General features: G+C 52.9%; 1 protein-coding gene across 1 annotated transcript; it reads left to right on the forward strand.

Moving 5' to 3' along the window:
- The first annotated feature begins 1,699 nt into the window (after positions 1–1,699).
- LOC135218938 (uncharacterized) lies at positions 1,700–4,264 on the forward strand. Its single transcript, XM_064255380.1, has 2 exons — positions 1,700–3,238; positions 3,692–4,264. Exons 1-2 carry the CDS (start codon positions 1,700–1,702, stop codon positions 4,262–4,264), a joined length of 2,112 nt encoding a protein of 703 aa, XP_064111450.1.
- The last annotated feature ends 12,841 nt before the right edge of the window (positions 4,265–17,105 follow it).

The raw sequence follows: 17,105 nt of genomic DNA on the forward strand, positions 1-17,105 counted from the left end.
ACGCATCCAGCTCTCGATGTCAGGATGCAACCAGCTCTCGGCGTCGGGACGCATCCAGCTCTCGACATCAGGACGTATCCAGCCTGCTGCTCCAGGACGCATTCAGCTCTCGACGTCAGGACGCATTCAGCTCTCGACGCGAGGACGCATCCAGCCCTCTACATCAGGACGCATCCAGCGCTCGACGCAAGGACGCATCCAGCTCCCTACATCAGGACGCATCGAGCTCCCTACATCAGGACGCATCCAGCGCTCGATGCAAGGACGCATCAAGTGCTCGACTCCAAGACTTACCCAGCTCTCGGCTCCAGGACACATTCGTCTCCCGACGTCAGGACGCATCCAGTTCTCGACGCCAGGACGCATCCGGCGATCGGCTTTACTCCCCTGACGCAGGTGTACAGCAAGAAGAGAGTGATACTTGTGCACACCGGATGAACATAATTTGGATGCACAAGAGACCTCCGACTTAGTTCCTTCAACTCAAAGGGAGACTAAGGAGTTGGAAGGAATTCTTGAATTAAAGGATATTTCGGAGGACGAAGATAAACCTGCTAATGCGGCTGCTGATTATAAGGTTCTCTCTCGCTCCCTCCTTGAGCTGTATGGAGAGGAGTTTAAACCGGCTGCTCCTCATTCTCCTCAGTCACAGTTCATCAGGAAGAAATGGAAGAAACAGTCGGCTTTCATTAAGATGAAACTGTCGATTTCGGCAAAGAAGGCTCTAGTAAGGATCAATGACTGGCTTAAAGAACGTAGGCAGGCAGTGAAGTCCACCTTCTCGTTTCCACCAGCTAGGCTTGCCTCTAAGGCGGGCATGTGGTATGAGACGGGAGAAGCTCTTGGCCTGGGAGTACCTGCCTCCTCCCAGGGGGTGGGGGACTTCTCCGGCATATGACTCGTCTAGGAGATAGCCCTCATTCTGCCAAAGTGATGTGGTCTATGATGGAGCTAGACCACCTCATCAAAGGAATCTTTAGGTCTTTCGAGGTGTTCAGCTTCTTAGACTGGGCACTTGGGGCTCTGGCCAGGAAAGCAGGACCCATACAAGCCACCGGAATGGAAGACCTAACCAGTATTATGGCCTGTATGGATAAGGCTCTAAGAGATGGGGCAAACGAGATGGCTTCCCTGTTTACTGCGGGGGTTCTGAAGAAGAGGGCTCTGTTATGCTCCTTCACGACCAAAGCGGTTACATCGTACAGAAGGCAGAACTCCTATACGCCCCTCTCTCGGAACATCTTTTTCCTGAGTCCCTGGTCAGGGACATTACCCATTCTGACGCAGAAGGCTACGCAAGATCTTCTGACGCGCTCCGCAAGGAAGGGTCTACCGGGGAATCCGTCGTCTTCGAAGGAGGAGAAGAAGGTTCTGCAGCCCTTTCAAGGTGGAGCTCCAACTAGGATGGACTTCAGAGGAAGAAGGCAGGAGACGGGCAGTAGAGAGAATAGGAGGACGTTCAGAGCCCACGCTAGGAAATGAGACATAAATCTTCCAGACAGCAGTAGGAGCAAGACTGTCACACTTTTGGCAGGCCTGGAAGGAAAGAGGGGCGGACACCTGGTCCCTCTCAGTCATCAGGGAGGGGTGCAAGATCCCTCTCTTGAGAAAGTCGCCACTTTCAAGAACACCAAGAGCCTTAGTGGCTCAATACTCGAACGCTGTGAAACAAGGGGCACTCCTGGATCTAGTAGACCAGATGCTGGAGAAGGGAGCGATAGAACCTGTACTGGAACTAGAATCCCCAGGGTTCTACAATTGCCTGTTTCTAGTGCCCAAGGCCTCGGGTGGATGGAGACCCGTTCTAGATGTCAGCGCACTGAACGTCTTTGTAGAAAAGACCAAGTTTACCATGGAGACGACTCAGTCGGTGCTGGCAGCGGTCCGTCCAGGGGACTGGATGGTGTCTCTGAACTTGCAGGACGCTTACTTTCATATCCCCATCCACCCGACTTCAAGGAAGTTCCTAAGATTTGTAGTCCAGAACAGGTGCTTCCAGTTCAAGGCCCATTGTTTCGGCCTCAGCACGGCCCCTCAAGTTTTCACCAGAGTAATGGCAAACGTGGTGGGATGGCTTCATCAAGAGGGGATAAGAGTATCCCTCTACCTGTGGATGACTGGGTTGATTAAGGGTCCCAAAGTCGAAGACAAGGTGGGTCTGGAGGACTTGCACAAGACGTTTCTGATGACCCAGGAGCTGGGTCTCATCATCAACAAGGAGAAGTCCCAGATCGAGCCGAGTCAGACGATTCTTTATTTGGGGATAGTTCTGGACTCAGCTCGTTTTCGGGCTTCTCCCTCCCAAGAAAGGCAAAACAGGTGCCTTGAGAAGTTGGGCAGTGGGATTCCTGGGGTAGAGAGAAGTGCTTGGGCGATGGATTGGATGAGTTTGCTGGGCACCCTCTCCTCGCTCGAGCAGTTTGTCTCCCTAGGAAGGTTGCATCTCAGACCTCTGCAACACTTCCTTTCAAGAGTCTCAGAGTCTGAGGAGAATCAAGAGACATCTGAGTTGGTGGCTGGATCCGTCGAAATTAGGGGAAGGAATCTCCCTGCTCAGGAAGAACCCAAACCTAGTGTTGTTCTCAGATGCTTCGGAGTCAGGATGGGGAGCAACACTGGGGAGCAGGGAGGTCTCAGGCTCTTGGGAAGTGGAACAGAGCGAATGGCACATCAACAGGAAGGAGTTGATGGCCATTCTGTTAGGATTGAAAACCTTCAAGACTCTGTCTTGGGGAGAGTAGTAGAAGTCAATTCAGACAACACCACGGCCCTGGCTTACATCAAAAAGCAAGGAGGGACTCATTCTCTGTCCCTGTACGAAACAGCAAGAGAGCTCCTTCTGTGGGCAAAGGAGAATGGCGTAGAGCTTTTAACAAGATTTGTGCAGGGACAGAAGAATGTAAGAGCAGACATGCTCAGCAGGAAAGGGCAAGTTCTGCCCACAGAATGGACCCTCAACCTTCAAGTTTGCCAGAGACTGTGGAAATTATGGGGGAGGCCTTCAATAGATCTCTTCGCCTCCAACCAGAACAAGAGAATCACCAACTACTGCTCCCTAGTCCCGGACAAGGAAGCAACAGCAGTAGACACCTTCTTGATGGACTGGACAGGGATAGACACTTATGCGTTCCCTCCCTTCAAGATTATCAACCTGGTCATCAAGAAATTCGCTCTCCTCGAGGCAGGGAGAATGACCCTGATAGCTCCATTCTGGCCAGCAAGAGAGTGGTTCACAGAGGTAGTGGAGATGCTAGTGGACTTTCCAAGAAGCCTTCCTCCAAGTCCAAGGCTTCTCAAACAGCCCACTTCGAGAGGTATCACCAAAACCCCCTCGCTCTACAACTGACTGCCTTCAGACTATCGAGAAGCTTGTCAGGGCGAGAGGCTTTTCAGCACAAGCTGCGAGAGCAATCGCCAGAGCGAGGAGGGTATCTTCACAGAGAGTCTACCAATCGAAGTGGGAGACCTTTAGATCGTGGTGTAAGCAACGCAAAGTGTCCTCAACCTCTACCTCTGTGAGCCAGATAGCTGATTTTCTATTGTTCCTCAGGCAAGACTCTAAGCTGGCCGTATCCACCATAAAAGGATACAGAAGTATGCTTTCGGCGGTCTTTAGGCACAGAGGCATAGATTTATCGCAAAGAGATAGGACTTGAAGGATCTCTTAAAGTCGTTTGAAACGACTAAACAGACATTAAGACCACCGGCTTGGAATTTGGATGTGGTTTTGAAGTTCTTATGCAGCAGGAAGTTCGAGCCCATCTCGCAAGTGACCCTTAGAGACGTAACTAAGAAAACACTATTCCTGATGGCTCTTGCCACAGCAAAAAGGGTCAGCGAGATTCAGGCAATAGAGAAGCAGGTGGGCTTCAATCAAGATGGAGCAGTATTTGCGTTAAAGCTCGACTTCCTCGCTAAGAATGAGAACCCATCCAAACCCTGGCCGGGGACGTTTGAGGTTCCACCTAACCACAAATTTAGTGGGGCCAAAAGGAGGAGAGACTCCTCTGCCCAGTTAGAGCCCTCAGGGCATATTTATCATGGACAAGGAATTTTAGAGGTTCATCCAGTTCTTTATGGTGTTCAGTTAAGGATCGCTTCAAAACCCCTCTCGAAGAATGAGTCATCATTCTTCTTGAGGGAGACGATAAGAGAAGCTCACCTCTTATGTGAGGAGAACTTCGGTCTGTTCAAAAGTGAAGGCTCACGAGGGGTAGAGCCATTTCAAACGTCACTTGCATATCGGAAGCACATGTTCAGTTAAGCAAAATAATGGACTCAACATTTTGGAGAAGCAACTCTATGTTCGCTTATCATTACCTCAGAGAGGTTAGAGTTGATTATGAAAAGTGTTACACTTTGGGCCCATACGTAGCTACGTCTTCGTTATTGGGTAAAGGAGTTACTACCTCCCCTCAACCTTAACTATGGTACGGAATGCCTGTATTTGGGTTTGTGTTTTTATGGTTGTCTGAGGAAACTGTCTTGTGGGAACAGCACCCTCAGTCTAGCTAGATAGGTAAGATATCTAGTCTGCAAGGTTAGGTGGTTAGGTTGAGTAAGGTTGCAGATAATAAAAGGGGAAATAGGTAGTGCAGAAGTCTAGTCACATTGTTGGTCTCGCCCCGTTTGACAGACTCGAGTGAGTTGTTTGTTCCGACACGGCATACAAACCTTCTTGGGTCCTTTTACAATAGGAAGGTACTAGCGGCAGCTGGATAGGTCGTAAGCTTTCGACAAGGGGTTCGGTAGTTAACTGCTTGTCCGACAGGCGCGCGCAGGCGCGACTGGGAGGTAAACAAATCACTTTGCTTTCGGCCTCAGCAGTGGATGGACGTGTGTGTTCGACGCTCTCTGCCCGCTTCTCGTCGTTTTGCTTTCTGATATTGGTTGTAATTGTGTATGAAAGAGTTATTGTAAGTACAATCATTCTCTCTTTTCATATTAATTGCTTCAATCAATTATCTATTAATGATGGAATCTCCTCGCCTCACTACCCCACGGAGACTTTGCCCGGGTATCGAAGGGCGTAAATGCGGGAAGTTCCGATCGTTCCCGGAGATTAGACCCTCATATTTTGTGTGCTCGGTGTCGGGGGCGCGAATGCACCCGAGCCGAGCCCTGTGATGTATGTATGATTGGTCGGAGGCGCAGTGGACTTTGTATGAGGGCAGGAAGAAGCGAAGGCCTGCAAAGGAGTCGTCGGAAAGCTCTCCCGCGACTCCTTTGGTGACGGACACTTCGTCTTCTTTCCTGCCGCCCGCTCAACTTCCACGTCTCGCGCCTTCCCCTTCGGGAGGTGTCTAGGTCCTTCTCCTCTCCTGACGTGTCGAGTGTGGAGGAGGGCGCTAGATACCCTGACGTAGAGTTGTACTCTGGGTCCTCTATCCGTTCGTCTTCGCGCGAGCGGGTAGAGGATCCTTCTAATCACAACCCGACTTTTGCCTCCTCAGGTGCGGTTGCCGCGAAGGATGACCTCGGACAGGTGTGGGCATCGTTGGGGCTGCAGGGCGTGTCCGAGTCCGTCCAGGGGCTGCTCTATGCATCTCGCTGGCTCCGTGGCGGTCACCCATGCAACGGTCACGACCACCACCACGACCCTTACAACACCCGGCTACGCTTCACCTCCTCACCTGGTGTACACCCAGCACGCGGTCTCTGTAACACCCACTACATCGGTGCAGGGGCCAGTCGCCGTAACTCGGGGGAGTGTGATGCCGCCACCTGGGTTTGCCGTGCTGCCGCGACCGGACTTCATGTGCCCGAAGAGCTCGCCCCTGGACCTCCCACCGGTACCTAGGACGTCTGTGCCGCTGGTTCGCCCATCTGGACCGCCCACACAGTCTGCCGTACCTGCCGTGACCACCGCTGCTGTCCCTGTACCTGCTCCTGCTGTCTCGTCTGCCGTTTTCCTGTGATGCTCGCACCTGCTGATGTTGTTCCTGTTCCTGGCGCCGCTGCTCCCGATGCTGGTCTGTTCGGACAGGTACGTCCGGGCCCTGTTGCTTCGGCAACAGCAGCCCCGGCTCCGTCCTGGATGACAGATCTGACGTCGGTCCTGAGGAGGTTGACGAAGAAGAAGAAGAAGAGGAGGAAGGTGTCGTCGTCGTCTTCATCGTCTTCTTCGTCGTCGTCGTCGTCTGCCGCCTCTCTTCCCCTTCTTCTTCTAAGGCTCCCCGCCTAAGAAGAAGAAGGTCGCCTCCCCCCCCCCTAAGAAGTCCTCTTCGGGAACTTCTAAGGGCCCGTCTCGCTCTGGTGAGACGGGGGGTTCTTCCGCTGGTCGCCCTGCTCCTTCGGGAGCAGGACCCGTCTCTTCTCCCGCAAGGAAGAAGACTACGGGGACCAGAGGGGTGCCGGCTAACACCGGCACTTCCTCACCTGCTGTCAGTGGTTCGGCCACAGCAGCAGGGTCCGGCTCGGCGCTCGTCTTCGCGAGAGGTACCGAGTGTACGGTCGCCTACCAGCGACCGTGCAGCCAGGAACCAGACCTCTGAGTCCGCTCAGGTCAGGTTCACGGCACGGAGCGGAAGACTGGTGACAGCCCCCCGCTCACGCGACTCTCCACCAGGCCAGCTCTCGCTCTCGCAGGCAGAGCAGGCTGGCTACCCGGGCGGACGTGGACGGTCCATGACCTGGCCGACGGGCTGAGGCGGCTGGGAAGAGGTCCCCCCGTTCGCCGGCACCAGCCACGGCTGGTACCAGCGAACTGACGCACCGTGAGGATACGCACCGATCTCACCGTGACAGTGGAGCTCGCCGGTCACCTGACCGTCGCTCTCACAGAGAGCGATCGGGTACGGCGACCAGCACCAGCTCCTCTGACACACGAGACCGGGGCCGCTGTTCTCGGTCCAGCCGTTCTCCACAGCGAGAACGGCTCGACTAGTCTGCAGCTCGATCGCCACCGCGGGTTGGCGATCGCCTGCAGTCCTCCAAGCCCGCTGGTTCTACCAGCGAGCGAGGAGAGAGCGTCAGGTCTTCCTCTCCCATACCTTCAACCTCCTCGGGTTACACCGGGAGGGGCGAGGTATTGAGGAGTGATCGTGAGGGGTGCGCCCCTCAGGATCCCGCCACGTCGTCGTACGTACCAGGCTCGGTCCTCGGACCAGCCAGGTCGTACGCACAGGTGGTTGGAGGAGACCGAGAGGGGGCTGTCGCTGCTCCTCTCCTTGAGGGAGGAGGGTCTCGGGAGGTGCTCCTGTTTGAGGGACTGGACGGTCCGACTCCGCAGGATGCAGTCACTCCTGAGATCCAGAGGAACTTTGCCGCCAGGTTATTGCGCTGATTCGTCAGCACAACGACCTCGGGGAAGGATCGCCGCTCCCACCATCCGAGCCCGACGTCCCGGCTCGAGTCGTTTTCTGGGGCCCGAAGAGGGAACCCAGACCGACGGTGGGTTTGCGCGTTCGAGCTTGCGGACTCAGTGCTGGACCAGGTGAATCGCTTGTCTCCGGACCAAGACGGTTCGCTCAAGTCTGGCAGGTCGAGCAAGCTGCTTCCACCTCTCGCTACGACAGCGCGGTTTTACGTGCCATCTGTAGACCCGATGCCGCCCAAACAGGTGAACCCGGAGTTAGCTAGGCTGACTCCGGGTGTGTCTCTGCAACAGCTCCCTGTCCGAGAACCTGTGGGTTCTCGCAGCAAGAGGGCACTCGGCCTGGAATCTACCGCCATGGCAGCTTTCCAGGCCGTCGTCCTGGGCTAGATCTGTGGTCCCTCACAGTATCTAAGGTCGCAGCCAACTCCGGGGGAATTTCTCCCGAAGATGACTCGGCTTCATGAGACTTTGCCAGTCTGGGGGAAGAGCCACTCCTTCCTTGCCCACCATACCGGTGAACCTGTGGGCCAACCTGGTTCTCCGACGAAGGGCCGCTGTCCTTACTCGGGTTTCCAGGGCGGCCGGGCGTGAAGCGGCGTTGGGACTTCGCAACGGACCTTTTACGGAGTTCCGCGTCTCTCTTCCCAGGAGAGATGGTGGACGCTGCGGTGGACAGACGGCGCACTGACGACAGTGGGACCGTCTGGTTCACCAGGCAGTCTCGAAGGCTTCTGGGCAACCTCGGACTGCGACCAAGTCTAAGAGCTCGGCTAGCGCTTCCTCGGCGGCTAAGACGGTTGCTGCGTCGAAGCCCCGGGGAATGACTCTGTCTTCTTCCGACTTCTGGCAAGGGGAGCCGTAACCAGCCCTCCTCCCAGCCCTCCTCATCCCGTGGAGGCTCTGGGAAGAAGTCGAAGAAGGGGGGAAACGCTAGGGACGGCGTTCCCCCTCACCTGCTGCCGGAAGTGGGGGGGTGCCTGGCCAGCCATTGGGCAACTTGGCAGCGCTACGGGCGCCGAGACCTGGATTGTAGATGTCCTATTCGGGAGGGATATCTATTACGCTTCGAATCTCGGCCACCCCTCACCTCCAACCCGGTCCAACAGCAGTCCGTACGTTCCAGGGTCATCGAAGGACGTAGCACTGAGACAGGAGATCAAGACCATGCTGAGCAAGAGAGCTGTAGAGATCGTCACGGATCAGTCACCGGCTTTTACAGTCGACTCTTCCTGGTGGAAAAGTCTACGGGAGGCTGGCGCCCGGGGTGATAGATCTCTCTCCCCTGAACCGGTTTGTTCGCCAGACCCGGTTCACGATGGAGACGGCACGCTCAGTGCTCGACTCCATCAGGGAGAACGATTTCATGCTTTCAGTGGACTTGAAGGATGCGTATTTCCAAATACCCATCATCAGTCCTCCAGAAAGTACCTCCGCTTCATCCTCGACGGGACGGTGTACCAGTTCAGGGCACTGTGCTTCGGTCTCTCCAACCGCCCACAGGTGTTCATGCGAGTGTTTCACTCTGGTGTCTGTTTGGGCCCATTCGCACGGGATACGTCTGATGAGGTATCTCGACGATTGTTTAGTCTGGCGAGCTCCCGCTCGCAGTTGCTACAGGACAGGGATCGACTGCTCGAGTTCTGTCACGATCTGGGGATCGTGGTGAACTTCGAGAAGTCCGATCTCGAGCCCAAGCAGAGGATGAAGTACCTGGGTATGCTGATCGACACGGTAGCAGGGCGAGTCTTCCCCGCAGACTCGCGGATCAGCAGATTCAGGGAGGCAGCCAACCAGTTCCTGTCTCGGCAGGAACAGTAGCTCAGCGATGGCAAGTCGTGATCGGACACCTGTCGTCACTCGAGAAGTTAGTCCCTCACGGGCGTCTTCACCTGCGGTCTCTTCAGTGGAGACTAAAGGAGAGTTGGTCGCAGGCGACGGATCCCCCAAGCTTTTCCAGTGTCACTGACACAGGAGGTGAGGCAGGACCTAGCCTGGTGGCTGGACGACAAGGAGGAACTCGTAAGAGGAGTGCCTCTGCGCACTCCCCCCCCGGACATGCAGCTGTTCTCAGACGCATCGACCGAGGGATGGGGCGCACACCTGGAGGAGTTGCTGACTTCAGGAGTGTGGGACGAGAACGACAAGCACCTTCACATCAATGTACTGGAACTCAAGGCAGCGTTTCTCGCGCTCCAAGAGTTTCAGGACCGCTTGATGGGACACTCAGTGGTGTTGATGTGCGACAACACCACGGTGGGGTGGCTTACGTCAACAAAACAGGGGGGCCTTAGTGTCTCTCCCGTTGTACCAGTTGCCTCGGCAGGTGCACGAGTGGGCTCAGGCACAACTCAATAGAGCTGTCGGCACGCTACATTCCAGGGAAGAGGAATGTAGTAGCAGACACGCTCAGCTCAGCCGTCGGGATCAGGTGATAGGGGACCGAATGGTCTCTACACCAGGGACGTGGCGGAAAGGCTCTTCGACCTGTGGGGGCGACCAGTCGTGGATCTGTTCGCCACCCGGCACAACAGGAAGCTCCAGGTGTTCTTCTCGGCCGTGCCGGACCCATGGGCAGCTGCAGAGGACGCTCTTCACACCCGTGGGACAAGCTCTTCGCCTATGCCTTTCCCCCGTTCAGCCTGATTCGCAAGGTGATCAGTCGAGCGCTGGTCACCCCGAATCTCAGGATGATCCTGGTGGCTCCCAAATGGCCACAGGCCATTTGGTATCCGGACCTGCTGGCTCTCTTCGCAGGAGAACGAGAGAGATTCCCCCTTGGCACAACCTTCTCGCCCAGCCACACGTCGAGCGTACCACCGAGCAGTCCAGTCCCTACGTCTTCACGGCTGGCTGTTATCCACCATCTCTTGCGAACGAGAGGCTTTTCTCGTAGCGCAGCAACAGAGATGGCTGGAAACGTCCGTCAGTCCTCTGCAGCTGTGTACCAGGGGAAGTGGGCCGTCTTCTGTGGTTGGTGTCGTAGACGGGGTCTATCTCCTCTCAGAGCCCACTCTTCAGCAGGTAGCGGATTTCCTCGTTTTTTCTTCGCCGAGAGAAGCTCCTCTCAGTCCCCACAGTCAAAGGATACAGAGCCGCCTTGGCGCTCGTCCTGAAACTGAGGGGGTTGGACATCTCGAACTCGTTCGAGATCTCCTTGCTTATGAGGAGCTTCGAAAGGTCTTGCCCACCCAGGGAACTCAGAGGCCCCCTGCGTGGGACGTGGGACTCTCGTCCTTAGGAGTCTGACTCGAACACCGTTCGAGCCACTCCGGGAGTCGTCAGACAGGGATCTGACCCTCAAGACCCTCTTCTGCTGCCCTGGCATCGGCGAAGAGAGTAGGGGAACTTCATGGTCTCTTTCTATGATGTGACACTCCAGGGGATGGGGATCCGTGACGCTCGATTTCGTCCCGAACTTCGTTGCGAAGACTCAGAAACCGTCGATCCCTGACGACAGGTTCGAGTCATTCACGATTCCCTCCCTATTGGACTTCACCGATAATGATGCGGATGAGATGCTGCTTTGTCCTGTGAGGGCGCTACGGCGCTATCTGAAGAGAACTCGACACCTCAAGCGTGAAGTGTCGACGCCTCTTCGTTAGCACCGGGGTCACCAGAAAGAAGTATCCAAGAACACTCTTTCATTCTGGCTGCGTGAGGTCATCAGGAGGGCGTATGAGGCTGATGGTAGTGACGACATCCGTACGTCCCGTCCGAGAGCTCACGAAGTCAGAAGTATTGGCCCATCGTTGGCGTTTCGTAAGAACTTCTCCGTGGCGCAGGTCCTGAAGGCAGGGGTCTGGTCTAACCAGACTACCTTTACGTCCTTCTACCTTCGGGATATTGCCCACAGGTCCTTGGATACCTTTTCCTTGGGACCCGTGGTGGCTGCTCAACAAGTTGTGTAGCTAACCCAGACCCTCGCAGGCTGAACAGCATCGAGTCCTGGTGTGACTGTGTGGATGGATGTGTGAGTGAGTGAGTGACTGGCTCTCTCTTCCCATCTTTTCCTCCCCCTCTACCTGTGGGCAGAGGGCCATCGGTCGTCACTACGCTGGACGAGGACGAGATGCAGGTGAGCTATATGACAGAGCCCATCTATCCCTTTCACTAGGGATAGGAGCAGAATTATCCACCACTTCCTTCTACAAGGGGGGAAGTGGATGCCTACAAGAGTCAAACCCATGACTTTATATTTGCTCCTGTACAGGAACAAGTTCTTACATTGCTGGTACGAAGAGATACGCATGCCTCTCTCTTAGTAACTCTGGTCCAGAGGTCTGACCATTGATCCTGCGGTGCACACCCCGATCAATCGGACAGAGGCTTGGATCCCTCCCTCGCTCTTACGACCAGGAGGCTTCCAAGGTTGGGCGAAACACCAGTCTGGTTCACAAAAAGACTCAGATTCCTCCCACAGAACGTGAGTCTTCCTATTGTAAAAGGACCGAAGGTTTGTATGCCGTGTCGGAACAAATGACAATTTGTCCAAAATTGCATTTTTCCTAACTATACAAACCTGAGGTCCTTTTACACATAGCCCCACCTCATGCCACCCCTCACTCTGCAGTTTTTGCTTGGGCCAAAAGCAAAAGTGATTTGTTTACCTCCCAGTCGCGCTGCGCGCCTGTCGGACAAGCAGTTAACTACCGAACCCCTTGTCGAAAGCTTACGACCTATCCAGCTGCCGCTAGTACCTTCCTATTGTAAAAGGACCTCAGGTTTGTATAGTTAGGAAAATGCAATTTTGGACAAATTGTCATTTCAGCATAACAGGTCTCCACCTAGCTGCCGCTCCTAAGGGAAACGCAACTCAAGAGGCAGAGACCTTTGAAGTCAGCGATGTTGGCTGTCTTTCACCCACCTCCAAATGTGTGAATCAGCTATATATATATAACTGCCAGCCAGTAAGTTCTATTCGTAAAAATGAAGTTTTTATGATAAAACAAAGTTTTATGAATACTTACCTGGCAGTTATATATATATTTCAAGTCTCACCCACCTCCCCTCCGGTGACAGGTCGGGCAAGAGATGATCTGAGGAACAGAAAATGGGAATGATTCCAAGTACCACCCTGTAAGGGTTGTTAACTACCTAACCGAACAACTACCACTCGGCGGTTGCCGCAAGTTTTGAAAAATCTGCCAAACAGACAGAGGCTATAGCCATATATATATATAACAGCCAGGTAAGTATTCATAAAACTTTGTTTTATCCTAAAAACCTCATTTTTCCAATGGAAACTTTCATTAATTTGCAAATTTTTCCTATGGACCATATCTCTGAAATTATTACTAATTTGCTTTTATTTCGTAGAGCAACACTATTTATTCACTAATTACTGTATTTTTTCACATTGTGTTTGTGAATAAATATGTTATTGTTATAATACAATTAAGTTTGTTCATACTTACCTGGCAGATATATATATAGGCTGTATTCTCCGAAGTCCGACAGAATTTCAAAACTCGCGGCACACGCAGTGGCGGCCAGGTGGTAGTACCGCATTCCCGCCGCTGGGAGCAGATATCAGGAACCATTCCCATTTTCTATTCATATTTTCTCAGTGCCACTGTCTCCTGAGGGGAGGTGGGTGGGCACTTAATTATATATATCTGCCAGGTAAGTATGAACAAACTTAATTGTATTATAACAATAACATTTTGTTCATGCAACTTACCTGACAGATATATATATAGCTGAATCCCACCTTCGGATGGTGGGAAGAGACAGAATAGGATTTGTAGGAAACTTAAATTAAGTAGATGATGTACACCTTGGTTCCTCACCTGTTAGCAAAGTAGACTCTGTGATTACTGTCACTTAAGCCTGCTTGTGCTTAATCAGAGTTGCCAGCCAGGTGGAGACCTGTAGTGCTCGGTGCTCTCTGGATGCTCTGTCAATGGGGACGTGACCTCACGTGGCAAAGACCATCGAGCAATACATATGAGGGCAACGAAGCAACTGGACCACCACCTGACCAACTATCCAAGACCCCCTGAACACTAAAACTAAGAGATGGGAGTCTTCACAAAGACTCACCACAACCAAAAAAACACATAAACTAAAAACTAACCTAAACCTAACTAAGGGATAGGGAGAGAGCTACCTTCAGCCCCCAAGACTGTGTCTGCAGAAACGTATGGCCCAAGAGAAACAACAGTCCTCGTATATCGTTCTCACATCTCTCAAGTACGTAGTGTGAGGCGAATACTGAGTTGCTCCTCCAAAAGGTGGCGTCAAGGATGTCCTTGATTGACATGTTCCTTTGGAAGGCAAGCGAGGTTGCGACAGCTCTGACCTCGTAAGCTTTCACTCTCAAGAGGCTCAAATCGGTCTTCTGGTAAGACGAATGAGCCTCTTTAATCACGTCTCTCAGAAAGAAAGCCAAAGCATTCTTGGATAATGGTATATCGGGTCGTTTTTACGAAACACCACAGATTATCTGAGGGACCTCGTACCTCCTTTGTCTTGCAAACATAAAACTTTAGAGCCCTGACAGGGCACAGGCTCTCTCAGGTTCTTGGCCCACAAGGCTTGTCATACCCTTAATTTCAAAGCTCCTTGGCCAAGGGTTAGACGGGTTTTCATTTTTCGCTAAGATGTGGGGGCTCAAAGAGCAGACAGCATTGTCACCTTTGAAGCCCACCTTGCTTTCTAATGGCTTGAATTTCGCTAACTCTCTTCGCCGTCGCCAGAGCAGTTAGGAAAAGAGCCTTCTTCGTCAAGTTCCTAAGAGAGGCTGCATGGAGAGGCTCGAAAGGACTCGACATCAACAGTCTAAGAACTAAATCTAAGTTCCAAGAAGGAGGCCTCGCCTGAGGTACTTGGTTGTCTCAAACGATCTCAAGAGATCGTGAAGATCTCTGTTGTCAGTAAGGTCTAGGCCTCTGTGTCGGAAGACTGCTGACAGCATACTCTTATATCCCTTGATGGTCGGGGACTGCCAGCTTCTGCACATTCCTTAAGAATAGCAGGAAATCGGCTATCTGGCTCACAGAGGTAGTGGAAGAGGAAACTTCCCTCCTTTCTACACCATGCCCTGAAGGAAGCCCACTTCGACTGGTAAACAGCTCTCGAGGAAGTCCTCCTTGCGTTGGCGATCGCTTTCGCAGCTGCTTTAGAAAAAACCTCTCACTCTGGCCAACTTTTCGATAGTCTGAACACAGTCAGACCCCAGAGCGGAGAGGTTTCGGTGATATCTTGCGAAGTGGGGCTGTCTGAGTAGATCTTTCCTCCTGGCAACGTCCTCGGAAAGTCTATGAGGAAGGACATTACCTCCGTGAACCATTCCTTCGCGGGCCACATCGGGGGATCCAGGTCAACCTCATCCCCTCCAATGCCGCGAACTTCCTTATGACTTCCCCCATGATCTTGAATGGCGGGAAGGCATACAGGTCCAGGTTCGTCCAGTCCCAGAGCAGAGCGTCTATAGCGACTGCTCCCGGATCTAACACAGGGAGCAATAAAGAGGCAACCTCTTCGTCCTCGACGTCGCAAATAGGTCGACTAAAGGACGTCCCCCACAGTCTCCATAGTTCCCGACAGATGTCCTGGTGCAGCGTCCATTCCGTCGGCAGGATCTGATCCTGTCGCTGAGAAGGTCTGCTCTGACGTTCTGGACTCCTGCGATAAATCTCATCAGGATCCTGATTCGCCTTGCATCTGCCCACAGCAGAATCTCCCTCGCTAAGTAAATAGAGGACGGGAGTGTGTACCTCCATGATTTCTTTTTAGGTACGCAAGGGCCGTGGTGTTGTCCGAGTTGACTTGGACAACTTTTCTGCAACCTTTTGCTGGAAGAACTGTAGCGCCAGGAAAACCGCCGCTAGTTTCTTCACATTGATGTGCCAGGCCGACACCCTGTTCCCCCCTCCAGGCGCCTGACACTTCTTCCCCTCCTAGTGTTGCTCCCCATCCCGACACGGAGGCGTCGGAAAACAACACTACGGTCGGGGCTCAGAAGCTTTAGGGACAACCCCTCTCGAAACTTCCGAGGATCTAACCACCATCTTAGATGGTTTTTCACCGATTCGGTGATCATAAAGGTCGCATCCAGATCCTCTTTGACTCTCCATTCTTCTGCCAGAAAACTGGAGAGGCCTGAGGTGTAGTCTTCCCAGGGAAACAAACTCTTCCAGCGAGGAAATGGATCCCCAGACAGACTCATCCACTCCCTCGCCGAGCAAGTTTCCTTCCCCAGGAAGGCCGAAACTCTCTCTAAGCCTTGCAGCTGTCGTTCCTGGGACGGAAAACGCCCAAAGCCACTGAATCCATCTGAATCCCCAGATACACGATGGACTGTGTTGGGGTCAGATGCGACTTTTCGAGGTTTGACCAGAAGTCCCAGGGACCTCGCCAAGGCTAACGTGAAGTGAAGGTCCTTCAGACACCTCTCTTCTGACGATGCTCTGACAAGCCAATCGTCGAGATACAGGGACACTCTTATCCCTGCAGAATGTAACCATCTCGCTACGTTCTTCATGAGCATGGTAAATACCATCGGAGCTGTGCTTAATACGAAACAAAGGGCTCGGAATTGCCAAACTTTGTCTTTTAACACAAAACCTCAGAAACTTTCTTGAAAGAGGGTGGATAGGCACGTGAAAGTATGCGTCCTGTAGGTCCAAGGACACCATCCAGTCGCCCGGTCTCAAGGCTCCTTGAACCGACTGAGGCGTTTCCATCTTGAATTTTTTATTTTTCTTTTCTATGAAAGAAAAATTTCAGGCCTGCTCGAACAGTCGCCAAGACTGGACGCCACCCCGACGACTGCTTTGGTACCAGGAAAAGCCTGTTGTAATATCCTGGTGACCCCAGGTCTAAGACCTGTTCCACCGCTCTTTTCTCGATCATTTGATCTAAAAGATCGAAAAGAATCTGACGTTTCTCCCCTTGATATGACGGGGAAAGATCTCTGGGAGTGTGGATAGAGGAGGAGGGTCCAAAAAGGGGATCTTGTACCCCTGTTCCACTATCTTGAGGGACCATGCATCTGTATCTCTCTCTCTCCACGCCCCCGCAAAGAACTTCAGCCTGGCTCCGACCAGCATCTGAAGGACTTGATTTAGGCTTGAAAGAAGCTCTTCCTCTTGAAAGCCCTCTAACCTCGAGGAGCAGCTCTCGAGGGAGGAGCCCCACGAAAGAGTTTTTAACCTTCCTAGGTGGTCGTCCAAAAGAAGACGTAGTAGGGACTGCGGGACGTCTTGAAGACTGGGCCAAGAGGTCCTGGGGTTTAGGGTAGCCTTCTCCTGTAGGCTCACTGCCAGGTCCTTTACCATAGCCTGGGGGAAGAGATGGTTCGAAAGAGGCGCAAAGAGAAGCAAGCTCTCGTGATGTAGAAACAGACCTAGCCGTAAAGTTGCAGAAAATCGCTCTCTTCTTGAGAAAAGCAGTGCCGAAGTGAGACACTAACTCTTCCGAAACCATCCCTGACGGCCTTGTCCATGCAGGATAACAATTGGGAACAGCTCCCCAGACTTTTAACGAGTCAGGACTCCTATATTGAAGATCCAGGACTCCCAAGCACAGTCTAGAAAGTTAAAGACTTCGAGAGTCCTTAACAGTCCTTTCATGTGATGATCAATCTCCGTTGGCGTCCATGAAATCTTAGCAGTCGATAAAAGGGACCTCTTCTGAAGGACTTGATTTAGGCTTGAAGAAGCTCTTCCTCTTGAAAGCCCTCCCTCCTCGAGGAGCAGCTCTCGAGGGAGGAGCCCCACGAAAGAGTTTAACCTTCCTAGGTGGTCGTCCAAAAGAAGACGTAGTAGGGACTGCGGGACGTCTT

Source organism: Macrobrachium nipponense, chromosome 1, assembly GCF_015104395.2.
Source record: "Macrobrachium nipponense isolate FS-2020 chromosome 1, ASM1510439v2, whole genome shotgun sequence".
NCBI lineage: Eukaryota > Metazoa > Arthropoda > Malacostraca > Decapoda > Palaemonidae > Macrobrachium > Macrobrachium nipponense.